General features: G+C 37.0%; 1 protein-coding gene and 1 pseudogene across 1 annotated transcript in view; one reads left to right on the top strand and one right to left on the bottom strand.

Annotated features, from left to right (window-relative positions):
• Positions 1–6,759: 6,759 nt before the first annotated feature.
• UNC79 (unc-79 homolog, NALCN channel complex subunit) overlaps positions 6,760–22,704 on the top strand; it is a 276,415-nt gene continuing 260,470 nt past the window's right edge. The window contains exon 1 of the mRNA XM_023205526.2: positions 6,760–6,866. Within this exon, the coding sequence (XP_023061294.1) occupies positions 6,845–6,866 (22 nt within the window). The 5' untranslated portion in view covers positions 6,760–6,844. The remainder of the gene's footprint in view (positions 6,867–22,704) is intronic.
• LOC111538404 lies at positions 13,270–13,370 on the bottom strand (annotated as a pseudogene).

Genomic DNA, 22,704 nt, shown 5'->3' with positions numbered 1-22,704 from the left:
ACAAGAGAGTACTATTCAGCCATGAAAAAGAATGAGATCCTGCCATTTGCAATGACATGGATGGAACTAGAAGTCATTATGCTAAGTGACATAGCCAGGCACAAAGAAAAACTTCACATGTTCTCATTTATTTGTGGCAGCTAAAAATTAAAACAATTGAACTCATAGAGATAGAGAGTAGAAGGATGGTTAACAGAGGCAGGGAAGGACAGTGGGGGTGGAGGGGCAATGGGGGAGAGTTAATGGATACAAAAAATAGTTAGAAATAATGAATAAGATCTAGTATTTGCTAGCTCAGTAGAGTGACTATAGTAAAAAATAATTTAATTGCACATTTAAAAATAACAAAGAATATAATTGGATTGCTTATAACACAAAGGATAAACGCTTGAGGTGATGAATACACCATTTAATCTGATGTGCTTATTACACATTGCATGCTTATGTCCAAACATCTCATGTAATCCATAAATATATACACCTACTATGTATCTTCAAAAATTAAAAATTGGAACTAAAAAAATTCACATGGAAGGTGTATTAGTCCATTTTCATGCTGCTTTATAAAGGACTGCCTGAGACTGGGTAATTTATAAAGGAAAGAGGTTTAATCGACTCACAGCTCCGTATGGCTGGGGAGGCCTCAGGAAACTTCACAATCATGGTGGAAGGGGAAGCAAACATGTCCTTCATCACATGATGACAGGAAGGAGAAGTGCTGAGCAAAAGGAGGAAAAGCCCCTTATAAAACCATCAGATCTTATGAGAACTCACTATCACAAGAACAGTAGCACGGGGGTAACTGCCCCCATGACTGAATTACCTCCCACTAAGTCTGTCCCATGACACATGGGGATTTTGGGAATTACAATTCAGGATTATGTTTGGATGGGGATGCAGTAGGCAAAAAGGTGAAATACAGCCAAGATAAATTTGAAGAATAAGCACAGTTGGGAGGAATTGCCTTATAAAGACTTATTATAAAGCTATCGTTATTAAGACAGTATGGTTAAACAGGCAGGTGCAAACATACCTGTAGTCCAGAATACAAAGCTGGCAAATAGCCTCATATATACATTAAAAAGTTGACTTATGACCAAGTTGGAATGGAATTAGGAACTTTTGGGGAGGAGTTTAATAAATAGTTAAGATGCTACTTATTCATAGGGGAAGAAGCAGACCCCACTTCACACATAAACATAAACATAAATTTAAGTTGAAACAAACACTTAAATGTGAAAAGTAAAACTTCAAAACTTTTAGAATGAAATATAAGAATCTGTTTACAACCTTGGGTATAGGAAAGCACAAACTATAAAGAAAAAGATTGGTAGGTTGGGCATGGTAGCTCACAATTGAGCCCAGGAATTTAAGACCAGCCTGGGCAACATGGCAAAACCCTGTCTTTACAAAAAACACAGAAAAAATTAGCTGGGGATGGTGGCCTGTGCCTGTAGTCCCAGCTACTTAGGAGCCTAAGGTGGGAGGACTACCTGAGCCTGGAAAGATTGTAGCTGCAGTGAGCCGAGATCACACCACTGCACTCCAGGCTGGGCAACAGAGTAAAACTCTGTCTCAAAAAAAAAAAAAAAAAAAAAAAAGGTTAAACTTGGCTACATTTACATTTTAAAACTTCTGTTCAGTTAAAGACTCCATAAACAAAGTGAAAAACAATCCGTAGAGGGAGAAAGTCTGCATTTTCGTCTGGTATCATTTTCCTTCAGCCTGAAGAACTTCCATTACTATTTCGTATAGTGCAAGTCTGCTGGTAGCAAATTCTCTTAGTTTTCTTCCATCTGAAAATATTTTTATTTTATTTTCATTATGAAGGATTTTTTTGTGTGTGCCAAATATGCCACTGCATTAACAGTTTTCTTTTTCTTTTTAGTATAGTGAAGATGTTAGTTTATTATCTTCTGATATCCATTGTTTCTGATTAGAAGTCAGTGTTAATTTGCATTGATGTTCCCTGTATGTAATGTGTGTCATTGTGTATCGTTCTTCTCTGGTTGGTTCTAATATCTTCCCTTGTCTTTGTTTTTCAACATTTTGAATCTGAAGTGCTTAAGGCTTGACTTTCATGATATTTTTCCTGTTTGGGGGTTTGTACTTCTGTTTATATCTGTAAATTTTTTTTTGTCACCAAATTTTGGAAAATTTTCAGCCATTATTTCCTTAAATATTTGTTCTTAAATATTTTAAAATAATATATTAATATATTATTAGTATTTTTATCCTCTTCTTCTGTGAGTATAATTGTATGTTATACTTTTTGTTATTGTCTCACAGGCCCCAGGCTCTGTTCCTTTTCTTATTATTTTTTTCTATCTGTTTTTCAGATTGGATAATTAATAGTGATTTATCTTTAAGCTTACTTGATATTTCATCTATTTTCTACACCCTGGCATTAGTATCATCTAGTGAATTTTTTATTTCACATATTGTACTTTTGAGTTCTAAAATTTCCAATTGGCTTTTCAAAAAATATAGTCTCAATTTCTCTACTGACATCCTTATCTTTACAATCATTATAAGCATTTTTTTTTCACTTCACTGAGCAGACTTACATGATTTAAAATCTTTGTTAATGATAACATCTGGATCATCTTGGGTTCATTTTCTATTGTCTTTTTTCTTCACAATGGGTCACATTTCCTTGTTTCTTTGTGTGTCATGTAAATTTGGATTGTATCCTGGACATTGTGATTTTAGTGCTGTGGAGACTCTGTATTCTGTTATTTTCCTCTCAAGAGTGTTGACTTTTTTTTTTTTTTTTTTTTTTTTTTAGCAGGTAACTGACTTAATGGGATATAAACTATAAACTATCAGTTTATTGAATATCAGTTTAGTTCTTGTATCCCTAGTTGGGTTTTTGTTGTTTGCATGCAGGCTTGCACATGTGTGGTTCAGAGATCAGCTAGATATTTGGCAGAAGTAAATAGGTGATATCTCCTTTACTGTGGCTCTCTGTTTCTCATAGTTCTCCCTTCACTTTCTAGCAGCTGTAATTGCTTTTAGCTATGTATTTTGGCATTTCGGGTCAATCAAGGTGTGACTATACTATTGGAGTCTTTAGTCACTAAGTGCATGGGGCGTTCCTCATGCATAGTGTTTAATAAACATAATTAAGCCAAAATGGAATGTTGAGCATGAAGTGTTAAGTTTTAAAAATATATGTATAGTGTGGTAGTAATTATAGAAAATTTAAAAAACATGTAAAATAATATATGTTGCTTATGGAAATAGACATATATGGTGTGTATGTAATTACCCTATCTAAAATTTTATCTTATTTAAAATTTCAACCCTTTCAATACAAACTATCTCCTTCCCTTTGTTTAATATTTTTCTTTTTAGTACTTGTCAGCACTTAATATACTGTATGTTTTACTTATTTTTTGTCTTTCCCACTAGAAAATTAATTTTAAGAAGCAGAGATTATTTTTTGTCTTCTCTGTTTGCTAGTTATAACAAGTTCCTAGAGCAGTGTTTCACATATATAGGCACTCAATAAGTAGTTGCTGAACAAATAAATAAATAATATAAAATATAAGGACATAACCACAAATTTAGAATAATTTTTGTGGGGGCTTCTAATGTCTCTAAAATGTTTTATTTCTGAAAAGTAAAACAATGTAATGTGACAAAATATTAAGATTTGATGAGACTGGGTAGTGGTAACATTAGTGTTCATGATTTTTCAAGTATTTCTATGTTTGAAGTACTTCGTTAAACAATAGAATGGGCAAAAAGTTTGAGAAGACTTTGAAGAGCATTATGTTATAGAAGTCAAGGTAAGAGGGAATTTCAAAAATAAACAGGGAGAAATTTCAAATGCTGGCATTAGTCACCAAGAGATAAAGCAACTGGAATTTACTATTAGGAAGTTATTAGTGACTATTGAAGGAACCTGTTTCAGCCACAATTTGATAGCAAGTAGGGTAGTGAGGGAATGGAGAAATGGAGGCCACTTATTCAGTAAGATGATAGGCACAGCTTTTTGAGGATGAAAAATTTTTGCATGTTTGCAAGTAGGATGGGAAAATCCATTGAAAAGATGAGACTTAAAATGCTGGGAAAAAGAAAGATAATTAAAATAGCAAATTCTAGAATAAATAAGAATGTGTATAATTAGAGGCATAGGTTTAGTTAAAAAAAAAAAAAAGCATTGCATCTGGCAATGAGAAGAGGCACTACCTCTGCAACAGAAGAAAACTAAGCAGGAAGGATTGAGGTAGGTGGAGATGTAAGGAAAGGTGAGGGAGTTCATTGAAGTAGTAAGGCCATATGTTGGAATGGAGAAACTGAGTAATGGATATGGCCCAGGTTAGTGAGTTAATGGGCATGGCAGAAGGCTGAAGCTGTGAGTGCCTAGGTTGATGATTAGAGTCTCAATTATATGGATGCTATCAGGCTTTGGAGGGTCCGAAGCATCAGAACAAACCTGAATGGACTAGGTGCATTTGAGGAGTTTGAGCAGTAATGTTAATAGAGGCCATCACTCATATGTGTCATTGCTCTAGATTCTCATATGTATACTTATTTATTCCTGACAATGTTTAATGTGACTATGATATGACCATTTTTCAGCTAAGGCAATTGAGGCATGGAGAAGTAGCTTGCACAAGGTTACACAGATCATGAGAGGCAAAGCTGGAATTCAAACCCAGGCTGTGTAACTCCTCAGTCCATGACTTAACACCATTATACTCTCTCTTAACTGAGTAATGGGAGGGTTAATTGATGACAAATGAAAGATTGTTAAGCAGATGAAGGGATAATAACTTTCCAGCACATACTTTGTTGTTTGTTTCTGTACTATCCAAGACACCTTTTTCTCATGTGTGTTAATTTCCAATTACTGTTTTCTTTATCAAAGCCTCAGGCTTCTGAGAAATTTCTGAATAACCCATTGAGCTTTCTTTTAGTCATACAAAGTGTTTGTCATCTTCTCAGGAATGTTCATGATATTCATATTTTCTTCAGAATGATTCCAATTTATTTTTACTCAAAACGAACTCTTTGGCATCATGCTTCACATAATCATTTATCTTTTACTAATAAATGGAACTTCTCTTTGGGATGTGGTTTTGGGAGTGAACAATGACATGGAATGATAGCTGATTAGCCAGACCAACCTGCCAATCAGCAAGATGACAGAGTCCAGTCACATATGCAATTCAAAGAGCCAATTCACTAACCTTTATGAACATTTTTGCAAATACCATGAAACTTGAGTACTATGTGTGCATCATTATGGGCAGTTTCCCTATTGTTTGTAGATTTTTTTTTTTTTTTTTTTTTTTGCTACTCGGAAGCATCTCTCCTTGATGTTTGTTCATAATTTTTTCTTAATTGTGCAAGATTTCACCTGAATAGTTTGTATATACTACACAGAATTTAAAATTCTTTCCCTGAATAGGATCTTTTATTTTCTGAAGTGGAAAAACATTGATTTATCAGCATTAAAAGTCATTGTCAACACTTACAGTTCTGTTCCTGTAACTTTTACTAAAGTAACCTGCTGTGACCATTATAATGGTCTTATGTGACTATTGCCCCTCAGCTTTAACAAATTAAACTATTTGAATGAAGAATGGACATAATAGTTGGCGATTGTGCCATACTTTTAGTTTACAAGGACTTGCGCATCCATTCGATCTGCCCAGTAACTCTTCAGGTGACGGGGCAGGTTTTAATGTTCCCATTTTACAGATAAAGAACCGGAAGTGTAGGGAGATTAGAAGATGGTCCTTGAGTGAGTAAGTGGTGAAAATGGTTCTTGAATCTGGTTCTTCCCGACTCCAAGTGTCTCTCCATTCTGTAGTGGATTCTTTGGGCATCTTCCTATTAATATGCACAATGCCCTCGTCTATTGCCTTCCTTTCCCGCTGGCTTCGGTTTTCCAGTCGAGGGGCTTCCTAATGTGCCCTTGTCCAGCTGGGATGGCTGCAAGGGAGCACACCTGGGGTCTTCCTGTCTCCAGTCTTTCATCTTCCTTTTCTGTGGCCCTTCCAGCTTCACCGTCCGTGGAAATCTCCTCCTTCCTCCAGCCCCAACTTCTAAAGTCTTGTCACAGCCCCCTGGCAGTGGGACCTGCCATCCTCAATCATCAGCAGGAGAGCCCATCGCAGAGGGGAGGCGAGGGCAGGAACCGCAGCGCGCCGGGAAGCCATGCTGAGGGTTCCTCCTGCATTTCCTTCCTCGCAGTCCTCAGGAGCATCCTCGCGCCCTCCGGCCCCAGCGCTCCAGCCCGCCCCGGATCCGCCTCCCTCTCCTTCCTCCTGGAGGTTGAGACGAAGCGTGGGACGCACCTGGGTCCCTCTCCGGTCACCCCGCTGAGGTTCCGGGGGCTGCTCCGGGAGCAGGATTTACAGGCCCGGAGAACGCCAATGGGAGATCCAAATGGTCGGGGACTCCGGCGCTTTAAGAGGCTTTTCTCTGGGAAACACCCGTCCCCTCCGTGCGCCTTATGAATGGAAATACTCCTCCCCCGGTCGAGCCCATTTTCCCATTTCACCAGGAGCCGCAGCCTGCTCTCTCCTTTCGGTCTCCCCGCCCACATCAACGCGGGCAGCTCCAGGAGGGGACGGACAGGAAGCCTTTGGCCGCCTATTAAATCCCACCCATTTCTCCGGGGGCGATTTCCTAACCTTCCGGGACCGAATTCTGCAATTTGATGTGCGTTTTGTCCGAATGGTAGCGACACGGGCCTAAGGGAGGGGGAAAGCGAGGGGGTGGGGGGTGGGGGGTATGCACTCTTTTCCTCGCAACATCGCTGGCGGAGCGAGGGAGCTCACACGACACAGATTTTGGGGCAAAGCCTTTCCATCTGGACAGCACCATGTCCACCAAAGCGGAGCAGTGTAAGTAGCAGCCGGCCCGGCATTCCGGCCCGGCCTCGGCTGGGAGCTATTGCAGCTGCGGCGTTTGCGGCTGCTGGGAGACCTTGGCATTGTACTGGTGCGGGGGTGGGGGCGGGGGGGGGGGGGGGGGGGGGGGGGGGGGAGAGAAGGTGGGGGAGGGTGGACGTTAATGGCAGCGCGGCGCTGTCCCCGGTGCTGAAAAATAATGCGGTCTTCCTCGGGCTCCAGCTGGGGTTTCGCAAGACTCAGAGACCCTGCGAAATGAAATTAAAATGGGGTCATTCTCGGGAAAAAGAGGCCTCGTATCTTTCAGATAAACATTTCAGTATCTCTTGTTGGAGTGGGGGAAGGGGGGCAGCGGCAAATCAGGGGCGGGGAGCTGTCAGTTGCAACCAAAGCCTGCCTGGCCTTCTGAGCATGCCCAGTTCTTGGTGCTGGAGCCATAGGGGAGTTTGAGTCTGCAGTTTCCACTTCGGGTGGAAGAGGCAAGAAGGGAGAGAAGGGGGAGGGAGCAGGGAGCCAGGCAGAATTCTGGATTCAGTAAGAGGAAAATTAGCTCACTAATTTCAACACCAATGCCAAAACCAACCACAACCTTGCAGTGCTTACAAGAAAGTGAAAGGAGCTTTGGGAAAATGTCCTAATTGATCTAATTATTGTTCCAACGAGCAGGCTTCCATTTGTAGGGCAGCCCACACAAACTATACCACATAGCACCGGAGGATTTTGATTGTCCCAGTAATGACTGACTGTGTGCGTGGTTGGAAGCAACCTGCTAACTCCTCGTGGATGGAGTAAGTTTCTAAGATGGTCCCCATAGTCTGTCTTATTGCGGTGCACACTAGTAGGCCTTCAGTGTGTGCTTGGTAGGTTGATCAATGTGAAGGCTTTTTTTGAGTGCACTTGAGGGCTTGAGGGATTCAGGAACTTAAAGTTCAGATTGTAAATAAAAGATGTTTTTATTAAGCAATTAGTTTGAATTTTTAACAATATACCAGAACTTATTCACCTAGATGACTCCTTTCTTCCCAAGCAGTCAGTACACATTATATGGATAATACTGTCACTACTTAAAAGTCTTTGTAATTCTTCTTTGGAATGGCTATTAAAGTCATTTTTTTGAGACACACAAAACAGTAGTCTCATTATTTGAGGGCAATATCTTATATATGATAAAATGCAGTATGTCATTTATTCACCAGATAAATTGAATAAACTGAAGGCTCATAGAATTCTCAGATTGATGGTTCATTAGAAATTGTGCATGTCCACCTACCATCCAGTGCTTGTACTTCTTTATGTTTTTTGGAATCTGGAAGATCTGAGTTTGAATCTTAGTTTTGCTACTGTTTGACCTTGGGCAAGATAATTGACCTCTCTGAACTTTATTTCCTCATCTGCAAACCTGGGCTAATCATGCTGATGGGGTTGTTGTGGGGAATGAGAGAATACATATAAAAGGCTTAGTAGTGAGCCTAGCACATAGAATGTACTCAATAAATGATGGCTATAATAATGACAACCATTGCCCACTTTTAAATAGTCCATCTCCTCTAAATAGTTAGGAAGCTCTCTTGTGATTTTTTTGCATGTTTCCGAAAGTTAAATCTACACTCAAAATTAAGTTTTGCTTTTACAGAGGTTTTTGAAAAAAATTGGGTGCATTCTGTTTTGAAGAATAGTAACATAGTTTGAGTCCATGTAGAACTTCCCACTTGAGAATATCACATCCTGATATTATAATAAAGCCAAATGGTTTTATTATAGTATGGTTTTTAAAGGAAAAAACACCACCTGTCATTTGATTGTGTAGTTACATATTACGTAAGTAATTTCAGGCTAAAGCCAGTGAGTATTACTGTCCTCTTCCTGTGTTTTCCTTGTTATATTTTGAAATGGACTGGATGCTTTGTCCTGTCTCTTTCCTGAGCAATGAATAAAATCTAGGTATGGACTTGATTGTGTAGTGCAATTAATGGATTAAGTAGCTATTTTAGACGTGTTTGTGAAACAGATTTTTTTTTCCATCTGTAGAGGATGAAAAGGACACCATATCTGGAGCTAGAACATGTGGACTTGAGTTTTGTATGTCCTTCTGATTAATTGTGAGACACTGGGCAATTAACTTAATAGTTTTGTGCCTCAGAGTTTCCATCTTTAAAGTAAGGAATTGTAGTAGGAGCTATTTTTGCTTTAGTCTTAAGGATTTTGTAGGGCAAAGGAGGTAAATGGGAGTAGGATGCGGAAAGGATAAGGATGCCATGGATGTTTTTAGGTATCTGTATTTAGAATGAAGGTAATTTAGGAATCTCTTTTCTTTTTCTGTAAATATGCACTAACACGAGTGGATTGGCATTTTACTGTACATTATGTAACTGAAAAAAATAAAAACATAATAGGCTGCATAGTTGATGTTCATGAAGGACAAATACTTTTTATAAAAAGAATGGCAGCATTTTATCCTCGGACTCGGTAGAAGTTTAGCTAGGTGTAAGCAGCAAGAGAAGGAAAGGTCAGGGTATTTTTTTTCTTCTACTGAGTGTGAAGACTACTGGATAAGGAGAGAATGGGAGAGCTTGTTTCTCCTCTGCATTCAGGAGTGTGCACACTACCACTTTCCTAAGGACTGAGGAGGGAGAATTAGGCTTAATATAATGTCAAAATATTATTTCTATTACTCTTGTTCTTGGAGCTTCTTGATGCAGATAAATGTTTCACTGGTTTGACAAGCAGACATAGTTTTGTTGGACCAGCAAGAGAAAGCACGTGCATTTCAACCCATACTTGCATTTCAACCCAAACCAGATTACTTGATTTACCTTTGAAATGTAATGTATCACAGAGATATGAAAAATGATTTCTATTTTATGTAGTGGCATTTTCTTTTATGAGATAAGTAATAGTGATGAAAGAGAAGCTAGTGGCTCACGCCTGTAATCCCAGCACTTTGGGAGGCCAAGGCAGGTGGATCACCTGAGGTCAGGAGTTCGAGACCAGTCTGATCAACATGGAGAAACCCCATCTGTACTAAAAATACAAAATTAGCTGGGCGTGGTGGCACATGTCTGTAATCCCAGCTACTTGTGAGGCTGAGGCAGTAGAATCGCTTGAACTCGGGAGGTGGAGGTTGTGGTGAGTAGAGATCCTGCTATTGCACTCCAGCCTGGGCTACCGGAGTGAAACTCCATCTAAAAAGAAAAAAACAGAAGAAGAAGAAGAAGCTAGTTTTAGCAAAGATATAGTTTGGAGCCTTTAAAAAAATATTCAATCTGTTTCCTGTGCTATCTGCAGAGTCTCAAAACAGGAGGTGAAAGCTTCCTGGCACTTTCTCAGGTGATTGCAGAAGAGTTAATTTTTTTTTCTCCAAATGCTTCTTTTTCTTACAAAGTTCACTGTAGTGAAAATGTTTGCATAGCTGATACAGAATTTGGAATGATAAAAATGAAATGCGTTTGGAATTCTAAAGAGGAGTCCCACTCCCTCCACCCCAAACTTTTTTTGTCTTCTAAGAATCAAAATTGACCAATCAGTAATACCTTGGGTGTGCTCTTTCAAAAGAAGCTCTGCTTTTGATACCAGCGGACATTCAGAGTTGAGGTTCTGGAATCAGACTGCTGCCTGGGTTTGAATCCTGGCTTCACTCCCTGTAAACTCTGTGACCTTGGACAAGTTAATATCTCTAAGCCCTGACTATATCCTCTACCAAATGGGGATAGTTATAGTTGTGAAGATTAAATGAGGTGATTCATGAACAGTGCTTAGCAGAGAATCCTGGCACATAATAAGGACTTAATAAATGTAAGCAATTATCATCATCATCATCATCAAATATAAAACCTTATGCTTGCTGCCAAAATGGAGATAATTGTGAAGTTTGGATCTAGCCTCCCAGTAACCAAAAATATTTTTGATTATATCAGAAACAAACAATTTTAAGAGTGTAGCTTTTTAGCACTATGACTTGAAGTTGAACTTGCCCCTCTCCCATGTATATGTAAAGGCCATGCTTGGAGAACTCAGTAGATAGTTTTCCTTATTTTTTGCACATTATATGGTAACATCACTGAAATAGAAAACTACTTCTCCTTTCAATAGCATTGCAATTGCAGTCATTTAGAAATCCTTGCACAATAATATCGCAAACTTCTCATAGAGGAAACTCTATTACAGTTTTATTCATATATGCAAAAATTAGAATGTGCCTATTATAACCATTTTTGTGGTTGCAAAAAGAACAATAGCTTTTAGCCGTTGTCTTACATGACTTCTTTGTATCATTTGACACTAGTTGCTGCATTCCTGATTTAAACTCTCCTTTTCTTCTTTCTTTTCTGGTTGTTCCCACCCAGATTTTTTCTTAGGGTTGTCTTCTTCCTGCTTTTTAAAACTTAGCTTCACACAGGACTCTGCCATTAGTCCCCCCCGCCCCGCCTCTCTTTTTTAAAATCCCACAGACTCTTGACCACATTCACTTGCATGGTATCATCTACGAGGATGCCTCCCACATACAATTTTCTAGTCCACAGATGTTTCTGGAACTACAGCCCTCTATCTCTACCCAAGCATCTTATACATACCACAAACCCAAATTCATCGTCCTTTGTTCCAAACTTGTGCTTCTTTTTAGATCAGTCATTTCAGTGAATGACACCACCTTGCTCATTTACCCAAGTCAAAAAATCGGAGTCTTCCTGAACTTTTTTCTCTCTGCCATAACTATTCAACACATTCCCAAGCCTTGTTGATTCTAGCTCATCAACAATCTCTGCTTTACCTCTTTGATCCAGCTACAATGAACTATTTTTTCAGTTCCTCCAATGCATCATGTTGTTTTTGCCTGAAATGCTTTCTTCCCCACCATCATCTTGGCCTGTCTAATGCCTACTTATTGCTCAATACTTAGCTTTGAAACCCTGCCTGATTGCCACTTTCTCCCTGTATGCCCTATTTGTGTGCTCACACTATATTTCAATTAGTTTTCTTGTTAGTTGCCTTAATTTACTTTGTGTGTAGATTGTATTATGTTCCTCTCTGTGTTTCCAGTGTGCAGTCCCTTGTCCACTGTATAGTGTTTGCACAAAAATCATTTCTTGAAAAAGTAAAAATGACTGAGGATGGATGAAATGTCTTTTATAAGGAAGGATTACGTAACCAAGTGTTTGGATATCATTAATTTAAAGATTTTACATTTTTGTTAATATGAAGTTCTGCATTCTATGCAATGTGAAAATTGCACAAAATGCATGCTTTTCGAATGGATTTACAGATAAATAAAATTACAGTTGTCAAAAGTACTTAAAATTTATTTGCTAAATCAAATGTTACAGTATTTATATAACAAGTTACATGTTTATTGAACATTCATTGTGGTTTTGGTTCTGTCCGATTAGCTAAATTTTCCTTTTACTGTATTCAAAATAATAATTATGATTCTTCAAGTGGTAGGCAGTTTTAGCACACAGCCAGCTGGTTTTTTTTTTGTTTGTTTTTTGTTTTTTAAGATAAAGTGGCGATCTATCTAAAGTCAGGGCCTCTTCAGACTGTAGTTTTACTTGGATCCTGTTCAAGTTTTATGTATTGATTACTCAACCGATAAATAAGCTTTACGTTGGGATTCTTGTTTTGCAGTATTATTATGTTGGAAATTCATATGCATTTGTTTCTTACATTTTGAAAAGATATAGATAGCTCTGCATAAATGAACATATATATTGGCTTAGAAATGAAAGATTTCCTGTATCAAAAAGTACATTAAGCAAAAAATATATTTTTATCAATACTCTTGTTTTCTGTAACATGAAAAGCTCAACAATTTCATTTAGAACCTTTAGCTTCTTTCAGTCCATTTATTCTATTTGTGTCTTGTTTTCCTCTCCTTCTGGACTTTTCAAGACCAATGTTACCAACAGCATACAGCTTATCATGTGAGTCTTATTTGATATTTGATGTGGGATTAAAACTGGAGTGGTGTTCCGCATTTCAGGGTATCTTTCATTTTCATTGGTCTCAAGGTCTTGGTCTTCCAACAGAATAAAATTAAATGGGTATGTGTGTGTATACATATATGTTTATGTATATATACATGCACAAATGCACATGTATATACATAGACATTTATGTATATGTAATTTTATTTTAAGAATAAATGAGCTTGCCTCAGAAGTAGAAATAGATAATAACTCATCAACAGTTTAGCATGTCAGGATTATATGTGCTTGAATCTTAAGCTCTCCAGGAAAGAGAGTTTAGATATTTATTGCTTGTGCCTATTATGTACTAGGTACTTTGGTATATATTAGCTTAATTCATTTTCATAACAGCTTTGAGAGATGTGTTATTATACCTTGGTTTTATTTCTTTGATGTTCCTCAAGTACCTTAATTCCTATTTGTCCTTTTTATTTTTTTATACAGAATTTTTCACAGATTTGTTTGTCATCCTTGTGCAGGGGTCATGCCAGTCTTTTGCATATCATTCTAATATTTTCAGTGAACACTTACTGTTTATTCATCCTGATTACGGGACTTATCATCTCTCTATTATAACAGCCTATTAATTTACCTCCCTGTGTCTGCTTTTGTCACCATCAAGTCTATCCTTATGTAGCTGCCTGAATGATCTATCTAAAATACGGAGACAATCATGTCCTTCTTCTCTTTAAAACTCTTCAGTATCTTCCCACTACCTTTGACCCATATTACAGCTCCACCTCTTTGGGAACAGAGTGAGTTCTTCCTAGATATTAAAATGTATGTAGAGTAGTTGCTCAAAATGTTTAATAACATGACTATTCCAGATTCTTTCTACATCATCATTTAAAAATTCATTCCGAGTCCTCTTTAGGTCCTCCTTAAAAGGTGACACTGGCTGGGTGAGGTGGCTCATGCCTGTAATCCCAGCCCTTGGGGAGGCTGGGGCAGGCAGGTCACTTAAGCCCAGGAATTGGAGACCAACCTGGGCAACATCACAAAACCCTGTCTCTACAAAATAATTCAAAAAAATAGCTGGGTGTGGTGGCACGTGCCTGTGGTCCCAACTACTCGGGACGCATAGGTGGCAGAATCACCTGAGCCCAGGAAGTCGAGGCTGCAGTGAGCTGTGATTGCACCACTGCATCCTAGCCTGGACAACAGAGTAAAACCCTGTCTCAAAATAAAATAAAATAAAAAGTTGACACTTGTAAAAGGACTGAATGTCTCATATGTTCATATGTCCCTCACTAGCGCAGAGTATGGGAATCTCTATTTCAAACTACAAATATGCCCTTAGCTCTTTGTATAATAATATCAAGCTACTGGCTTGCTAAAGGTGCAAGATCTTTTCCATAGGAATAACTGCTAAGCCTGTTTTCCTTCATCCTCTATCTGTGCAGCTGAAAGTCTTAGGGCTTTGTTTAATGCTGTATTAGTTTCCTAGAGCTGCCGTAACAAATTAGCACAGACTAAGTGGTGTAAAACAATAGAAGATTATTCTCTTACAGTTCTGGAAGCCAGAAGTCTGAAATCAAAGTGTTGGCAGGACTGTGCTCGCTCTGCAGGCTCTAGGGAAGAATCTCCCTTCCTTGTCTCCCAGCTTCTGGGGGTTTCTGGCAATCTTTGGCATTCCTTGGTTGTAGCAGCATCATGCCAATCTCTGCCTCCATCTTTACACAGCCTGTGTCTCTGTATCCAAAGTTCTCTCTCCTTCCTCTTGTAAACACACGACATTTGATTTAGAGCCTACCTTAATCCAGTATGATCTTATCTTAACTTGATTATATCTGCAAAGACCCTATTTCCAAATGAGGTCACAGTCACAGTACCAGGATTAAGACCTGAACATATCTTTTGGGGGATACAATTGAAACCACTACAAACCTTATTACATTTTGTCTTATTAATGTTATTTCATTGTTATGTCTGATTCTATAATCCAACATATTAGCCATTCTTCCACTGGTTTTGTATCAACTACCAAAACAATATGCATTCCTATATGAAGTATCCAAAATAAAAATGTTGACAAAAAGAAAGAAGCACAAAAGCCCTGTGAGTGTCATGCCATTAAATATGTTTTCTCAAGTCAGCTTTAAGCCACTAATCAATATATTTTAAATATGACAGTTTCAGTAGGTATAAATCTATCCTATCATGGTACCACTCAATCTATATATTTCATCAACTTGTCTATTCACTCAATAAATATTTATTGGGTGTCTACAATGTATCAGGCACTGTGCTAGGCTCTAGAGGAGCTTATGGTTGACTCTCCAAGTGCATCCTACTTTGCTGAGATGTACATACTCTCTACAACTTTTCTTTGATGCACTGTCTAGATTCCTAAAAAAATAGGAAGTTGAAATGAACTTGGGATGACTTATTCATAGGGAGCCAACAATTGCTCCTGTGATCATTATTACTCTTTATTTTTACTGGAGGCTAAAATTTTTGTGGAGAATTTTCTAAGAATCTCCACTCTCCACTGTTCTTAAAAATAATGTTTTAAGCAAGTTTCACTGGCTTTCTTTTTCATTCTTTTTTTTTTTTTTCCACATAACCGTCATTGCATTAGATCTTTTTCATTCTTCCAAAATAATGTTATAAACAAGTTGAATAACTCCAGGAAAAAGCCTGATACTATTTTTGTGAGTATCACATTACTTTTATAGAATAACTTACTTTAGGGAGAATTGACATCTTTCTGATATTGAATCTTACTCTTTCTAAGAACATGGTATGTCTTTCCATTTGTTCAAGTCTGTGCCTTTCTTGGGGTGTTTTTTTCTCATATAGATTTTGGAATTTCATGTAGAGCTCTTGCTTAGTATTTTCTTTCATCATTTTTTTGCCATCATAATTGAGATGTATCATTTCTTCATTTAAAAATTTTGAATACATGAAGGCTATTGAGTTTTTGTATGCTAACTTTGTAACTTTATTTTACTAAATTATTTTCTTTTTGTAGTCATTTTTCCATCTATTCTTTTGGGTTTTCAAGATATACAATTATATGCTCTGCAAATAGAAAATAGTTTTGTCCTTTTTTTCTACTCAATTTTTATACCTGTAGTTGCTTTCTTGTTTTCTAATTGCATTGGTGAGTATCTCTGATACAGTGTGAAATATAGCAAAGAGAGTGGGTATTCTTGGCTTGTGTTTTACTTAGTAGGAAAACCTCTTGTATTTCTCTTTTAAGTAAGATATTCTTTTGGGCTGAGGTAAATATACTAGGCAGTATCTATCAATTCTTATTTTGTTAAGTTTTTTTTTTTAACCAAAATGAGTGTTGAGTCAAGTTTATTTTCTGCATCTATGGAGACCATATTGCTTCCTTTCTTAACTTTATTTATATGCTGGGTTGAATTTCATCATATTTTAAGAATCTTTGCATTGATATTAATAGTTAGATTGGTTCATAGGTGTTTTTCTGGGGGTAGAGTGGGAAGTAATTTTAGTCAGAACCTGGAAACAATGTGATACTCACTACATAAAGTGAGCCTGGAAATTTTGCTTCCCTTTCTATACTTTGGAATAATATAATAGCATTGGTGTTATCTGATCTTTAAAAGTTTTTTAGAGTTCCCCTGTAAAACCATCTGGCCTGTGCTTTTTTTGTAGTGGAACTCTTTAACTTCTTTCTCTATTTGTTCTATGACACTTGTTCTATTTAGACTTTCTGTTTCTACTGGGGTCAATTTTGGTAAGTTTTATTTCTTTAAAAACTTATGCATTTCATATACATTTTCAAATTTGTTTGCATAGAATTATGCAAATGACTATTTTAGAAATTTTAAAAATTCCTCTGTTTTGATGTTTATGTTCTGCTTGTCATTTCTAATGCATACAGTCGACCCTCTGTATCTGGGGGTTTTTGCATCCATGGATTCAACCAACAGTAGATCAAAAATATTTGGGAAATAAAAACTAAAAATAGTACAATAAAAAAATACAATAGAGTATGACAACTATTCCTATAGCATTACTTTGTATTCAGTATTATAAACTAGAGATGATTGAAAGTATACAGAACGATGTGCATAGGTTATATGCAAATACTATATAATTTTATAAAAAGGACTTGAACATCCAAGGATTTTGGTACCTGCAGGAGGTTAGGGGTGGAGGTGGTCCAGGAACCAATCCCTAGTGTATACTGAGGGATGACTGTATTTAATGTTGTGTATTTGTGCTTTCTCCCCTGTCCCCTTTAAAAAGTTTGGTTAGTTAGTGGTTTGTCTATTTTGTTGATTTCTTTTTCAAGAAACTAGTTATTTTTATTTATTGATTGATTAATTCTAGTTTTTGGCATTTCTAAATTAATTTTGGTTTTTATTATTCATTTCTGATTATTTTTTCCTTGATTTCTTTGTTTTATTTTGGTATTCCTCTAGCTTTTTGAGTTAGCTGTTAATTTTTTTTTTTTTAATTTTTATTGGTGTAGGCATTTCATGCAAGATATTTTTCTTTGACACTTCCTTTAGTTATAGCCTACAGATTCTGGTAATGTCAGGCTTTATTATAACTATTTTCAAGAAATTCTGCAATTGAATTTTGTATATTTGCCTTTGACCTAAGAGTGGTTTAAAAGTGTATACATTTCCATGTGGAAGGGCATTTTTGTTTTTCTGTTTTGTTGTTGATTTCTAATTTTATTGCCTTATGGTCTGAAGATACTATTTACATTATTTCTGTTCTTTAGCACATTGAGGTTTCTGCTGTGTCATAAGATTTAGTTAGTTTTTGTGAATACCACATATGTATTTAAAAATAAGTTGTAATCTCTATTATTATTGATACAATAATATGAGTTTGATGTATACTATATGAGATCTACCTTATTAATGTTGTCTAGGTCTTTTATAACTTTTATTAATTTTTAGTCCACTTGATCTTGGATTGTGAGAGGTATGCTAAAGTCTCCTATTATTAATGTGTTTCTATCTATTTCCCCTTGTATCTTCTGTTGGTTGCTGCTTAATCGAAGTTATTACTGTGTTACTGGGTGCATAAATACTAGTAACTAATATCTTCATTGTGAATGGTAGCCTTAAACATTATAAAGGCCACTTCTTTATCTATTTTAATGCTTTTTGGTCTGAATTCCACCTTGTCAGATATTACGATTATGACCCCATTTTCCTTTTATTTGTGTTTGCCTGATACATCTTTCGCCATCCTTTTATTTTTAACTCTTTTGAATCTCTTTGTTTTAGGTGTGTCTCTTGTATTCTGCATAGTGTTGGATTTTGCTTTATTAGCCAATCTGAAAATCCTTTTCTTTTAATAGGCGAGTTAAGCCCATTTACATCTATTGATATGATTAATATGTTTGGCCTCAGTTCTATCATATTGTTTTATTTTTATGTATTTTATATCTAATCTCTTTCATTATGCAATGGGTTTTATTTGCTCATTTTTTTCTATTGGTTAACTTTATACTAAGACTTCTACATAATACTGCTAGTCCACTCGTTTTTGGACTAACTAGTTCCCTACATTGAATAATATTGCAATTAGCTTGTAACCTCTTCTGTCTCCCCTCCTTCTGACCCGGTATCTGATATACAATAATGTCATTTTGTTTACAATTAATACCTATTAGACAATCATATCCGTATGCCCTCCATGCCCCCTGATTTTTGATAATTATATTATAGCTACTATATTTTCTTGCTTTTTTAAAATTTTTTATTTGTTTGAGACGGAGTCTCGCTCTGTCGCCCAGGCTGGAGTGCAGTGGCGCGATCTCGGCTCACTGCAAGCTTCGCCTCCCGGGTTCACGCCATTCTCTTGCCTCAGGGTCCCAAGTAGCTGGGACTACAGGTGCCCGCCACCACACCTGGCTAATTTTTTGTATTTTTAGCAGAGACAGGGTTTCACCTTATTAGCCAGAATGGTCTCTATCTCCTGACCTCATGATCAGCCTGCCTCAGCCTCCCAAAGTGCCGGGATTACAGTCGGTGAGCCACCGCGCCCGGCCTATAGCTACTGTATTTTGTTTCTTATAATCGTAGTTTAGCTTTGTTTTACAGGTAAATTTATATTTAATACTCATCACTCATTCTTATACTGCTATCTTTCAGTCTTTTTCGTTGTCCTAATCTCCATTTCTAATAGATCCTTTAGGAAGGACTTACAGAATCAATTATTGCCTGAGTTTTGGCAAGTTTATAATAGTTTGCAACTTTGTACTTGGAGGTCAGCTTGGGTGGATATAAAATCTTTGACTTATATTTCGCCAACTTGAGTATTTTAAATTTGTCACCTCATTTTTTTTGGCATTAAGAATTGGTGAAAAGTCCAGTGACAATCTTGTTTTCTTAGTGGCTTAGTCTTTTTTTTAAATCTCCTTTTAAGTAGCCTTAACTACAATATGATTCATTGTTGGGTCGTGCTGAAATGATTGCAGTATGTCCTTTCAATAATTTCAAGATTTTTTTTTTTTATTTTAGGAAATACGGTTTCTGAAGATATAGTTTTAATGCTTGTTTTGTTCCATTGTTTGGCATTGTCCCTTGCAATCCCTATCATACGTGTGTTGGGTATTTTTTACTTATCTTCTGTATTGATCATTTTCTATTGTACGCTTTAAAAATCTCTTCCTTTATTTATTTTAGATTTTTTCAGAATTACCCATATAATATACCTTTATTAGTCTACATGTGAACTAGCCTATTTGTGGTGATTCTGCATGTATATAGAACTATATATTTATTTAGCCCTTATTTTGAAATGTTAAATTTAAATAAAAAGTCAGTAACATTCAGTTGAATATTATCTTATTTTGCATAAATTCAGTTTATTCATTATAGGTAAGTACAAGCATTTGACTACTATCACCATGTCTTCTAATGTAGACATGCCCAAATACATACATAGTAAGGTACGTGTCATTTTGTCCTCTTTTTGTTTATGTGGAAATAGTGATAAATAATAAAATTCACCAATTTGCAAAGCACAGACTGATGAATTTTGCTAAGAATATACAGTCATGTAACCACTACCACCATAAAGATAAAGACCCATATCCTGGCCAGACATGGTGCCTTCTGTCTATAATCCCAGCACTTTGGGAGGCCAAGGTGAGTGGATCACTTTAAGTCAGGAGTTGGAGACCAGCCTGGCCAACATGGCAAAACTCTATCTCTAGTAAAAATACAAAAATTAGCCGGGCACAGTGGCGTATGCCTGTAATCCCAGCACTTTGGGAGGCTGAGGTGGGCAGATCAGTTTAGGTAAGGAGTCTGAGATCAGCCTGGCCAACATGGCAAAACCCTGTCTCTACTGAAAATATAAAAATTAGCCAGGCGTCGTGGCGCACTCCTGTAGTCCCAGCTACTCGGCAGGTTGAGGCAGGAGAATCGCTTGAGCCTAGGAAGCCGAGGTTGCAGGGAGCTGAGATCGTGCCACTGCACTCCAGCCTGGGCAACAGAATGGGACTCAGTCTCTAAATAAATAAATGCCCTTACCTTTATCTTAGAAAGATTCCTTGTATCCTTTGCTCTTGATCCCTTCCTTCAACTCCCCTTTCCAGGAAGACATTGCTTTCCTTTTTGTTATTAGTGTTGCCTTTTATAGAATTTCATGTAAATGGAATCATTCAGTCTTTTCTGACTTCTTTTTTTTTTTTTTTCTCGGGCCGGAGTCTTGCTCTGTCACCCAGGCTGGAGTGCAATGGCACAATCTCGGCTTGCTGCAACCTCTGCCCCTTGGGTTCAAGCGATTCTCCTGCCTCAGCCTCCCCAGTAGTTGGGATTACAGGTGCACACCACCATGCCTGGCTAATTTTTTGTATTTTTGGTAGAGACAGGGTTTCACCATGTTGGGCAGGCTGGTCTCGAACTCCTGACCTCGTGATCCACCTGCCTCGGCCTCCCAAAGTGCTGGGATTACAGACGTGAGCCACCACACCTGGCTTTCTGTCTGACTTCTTTTATTTAGCATAATGTTTTGGAGAGTCACTCATGTTGGGTTAATTAATATTTTGTTTTTATTGCTCTATATAGTCCATGGCATTTGTATATTACAAATATACAAATTTGTTTATCCAGTCACCCGTTGATAGAAATTTGGGTTGTTTTCAGTTTTGGGCCATTATGAATATTTGCATACCTGGTTTCATGTGGACATATGTTTTTATTTCTCTAGGTTGAATACCTAGGAATGGAATTGCTTGATAATATGGTTGATGAATGTTTACCTTTATAAGGTATTCCTATACTATTTTGCAAAGTAGCTGTAATGTTTTGTGTTCCCACCAGCAATGCAGGACAGAGTTTCAGTTGATCTACATCTTCACCAACACTTGGTATTCACAGTCTATTTAACTTTAATCTTTCTAGTTGCTGTGCAGTGGTATCTTGTGGTTTTAATGAGCATTTCTCTGAGGATTAGTGATGTTGAACCTTTTTTTATGTGCCAGTTGACTATTTGTATATCTTCTTTTGGGAAATTTCTGTTCCAATCTTTGGTCTATTTTTATTGGATTTTTTGGGTCTTTTTATTGAGTTTTAAGAGTTCTTTATATATTCCGAATACAAGTTCGTTGCTTTGAAACATTTTGCTTCCAATCTGTGGTTTACCTTTGTGTTTTCTTAACAATGACTTTCGAGAAGCAAGACTTTTAAATTATACAACCCATTTTCTTTCTTTTTTTTTTTTTATTATACTTTAAGTTCTAGGGTACATGTGCATAACGTGCAGGTTTGTTACATATGTATACTTGTGCCATGTTGGTGTGCTGCACCCATCAACTCGTCAGCACCCATCAATTCATCATTTATATCAGGTATAACTCCCCAATGCAATCCCTCCCCCCTCCCCATGATAGGCCCCAGTGTGTGATGTTCCCCTTCCCGAGTCCAAGTGAACTCATTGTTCAGTTCCCACCTATGAGTGAGAACATGCGGTGTTTGGTTTTCTCTTCTTGTGATAGTTTGCTAAGAATGATGGTTTCCAGCTGCATCCATGTCCCTACAAAGGACGCAAACTCATCCTTTTTTATGGCTGCATAGTATTCCATGGTGTATATGTGCCACATTTTCTTAATCCAGTCTGTCACTGATGGACATTTGGGTTGATTCCAAGTCTTTATAGTGCCGCAATAAACATACGTGTGCATGTGTCTTTGTAGTAGAATAATTTATAATCCTTTGGGTATATACCCAGTAGTGGGAAGGCTGGGTCATATGGTACATCTAGTTCTAGATCCTTGAGGAATTGCCATACTGTTTTCCATAATGACAACCCATTTTCAATTATTTTTTCTTTATCATTTGCACTTTTGGTATCTTGTTTAAGGAATCTTTGCCTAAACCAATGTCACAAAAATTTTCTTCAGTATTTTCTTCTAGAAGTTTAATGGTTTTATCTCTAACATTTAGGTTTATAAACATTTTTGAGTTAATTTTTATGTATAATGTGAGGTAAAGTTTGAGGTTCATTATTTCCATGTACAATATCCAGTTGTATCTTATCTCTATTGGATTATCCTGGTACCTTTGTTGACAGTCAATCACTCATATATGTGTGGGTCTATCTCTGGACTCTATTTTGTTTTTTCAGTCTATTCTTATGTCAATGGCATATGATCTTTAGTTCTATCAGTCTTCCAACTTTGTTCTTATTTTTCAAAATGATTTCAACTATTTTAAGTCCTTTACTTTCCATGTAAATTTTTAAATCAACTTGTAATTTGCTTCAAAGGAAGCTTATTTGGATTTTGGTCTATAGATCCATTTGGAGAGGATTACTTTCTTATCATTCCTTGGAATGACATATATCTAAACTTATTTATGTCTTGTTTAATTCTCTTTTGCAATATTTGGTAGTTGTCACATCTTTTCATTAAATGTATTCCT

The sequence above is a fragment of the Piliocolobus tephrosceles genome, chromosome 6, assembly GCF_002776525.5.
Source record: "Piliocolobus tephrosceles isolate RC106 chromosome 6, ASM277652v3, whole genome shotgun sequence".
Taxonomy (NCBI): domain Eukaryota; kingdom Metazoa; phylum Chordata; class Mammalia; order Primates; family Cercopithecidae; genus Piliocolobus; species Piliocolobus tephrosceles.
Note: the sequence above shows the minus strand (reverse complement) of the source record. Positions and strands in the feature narration are given on the sequence as shown.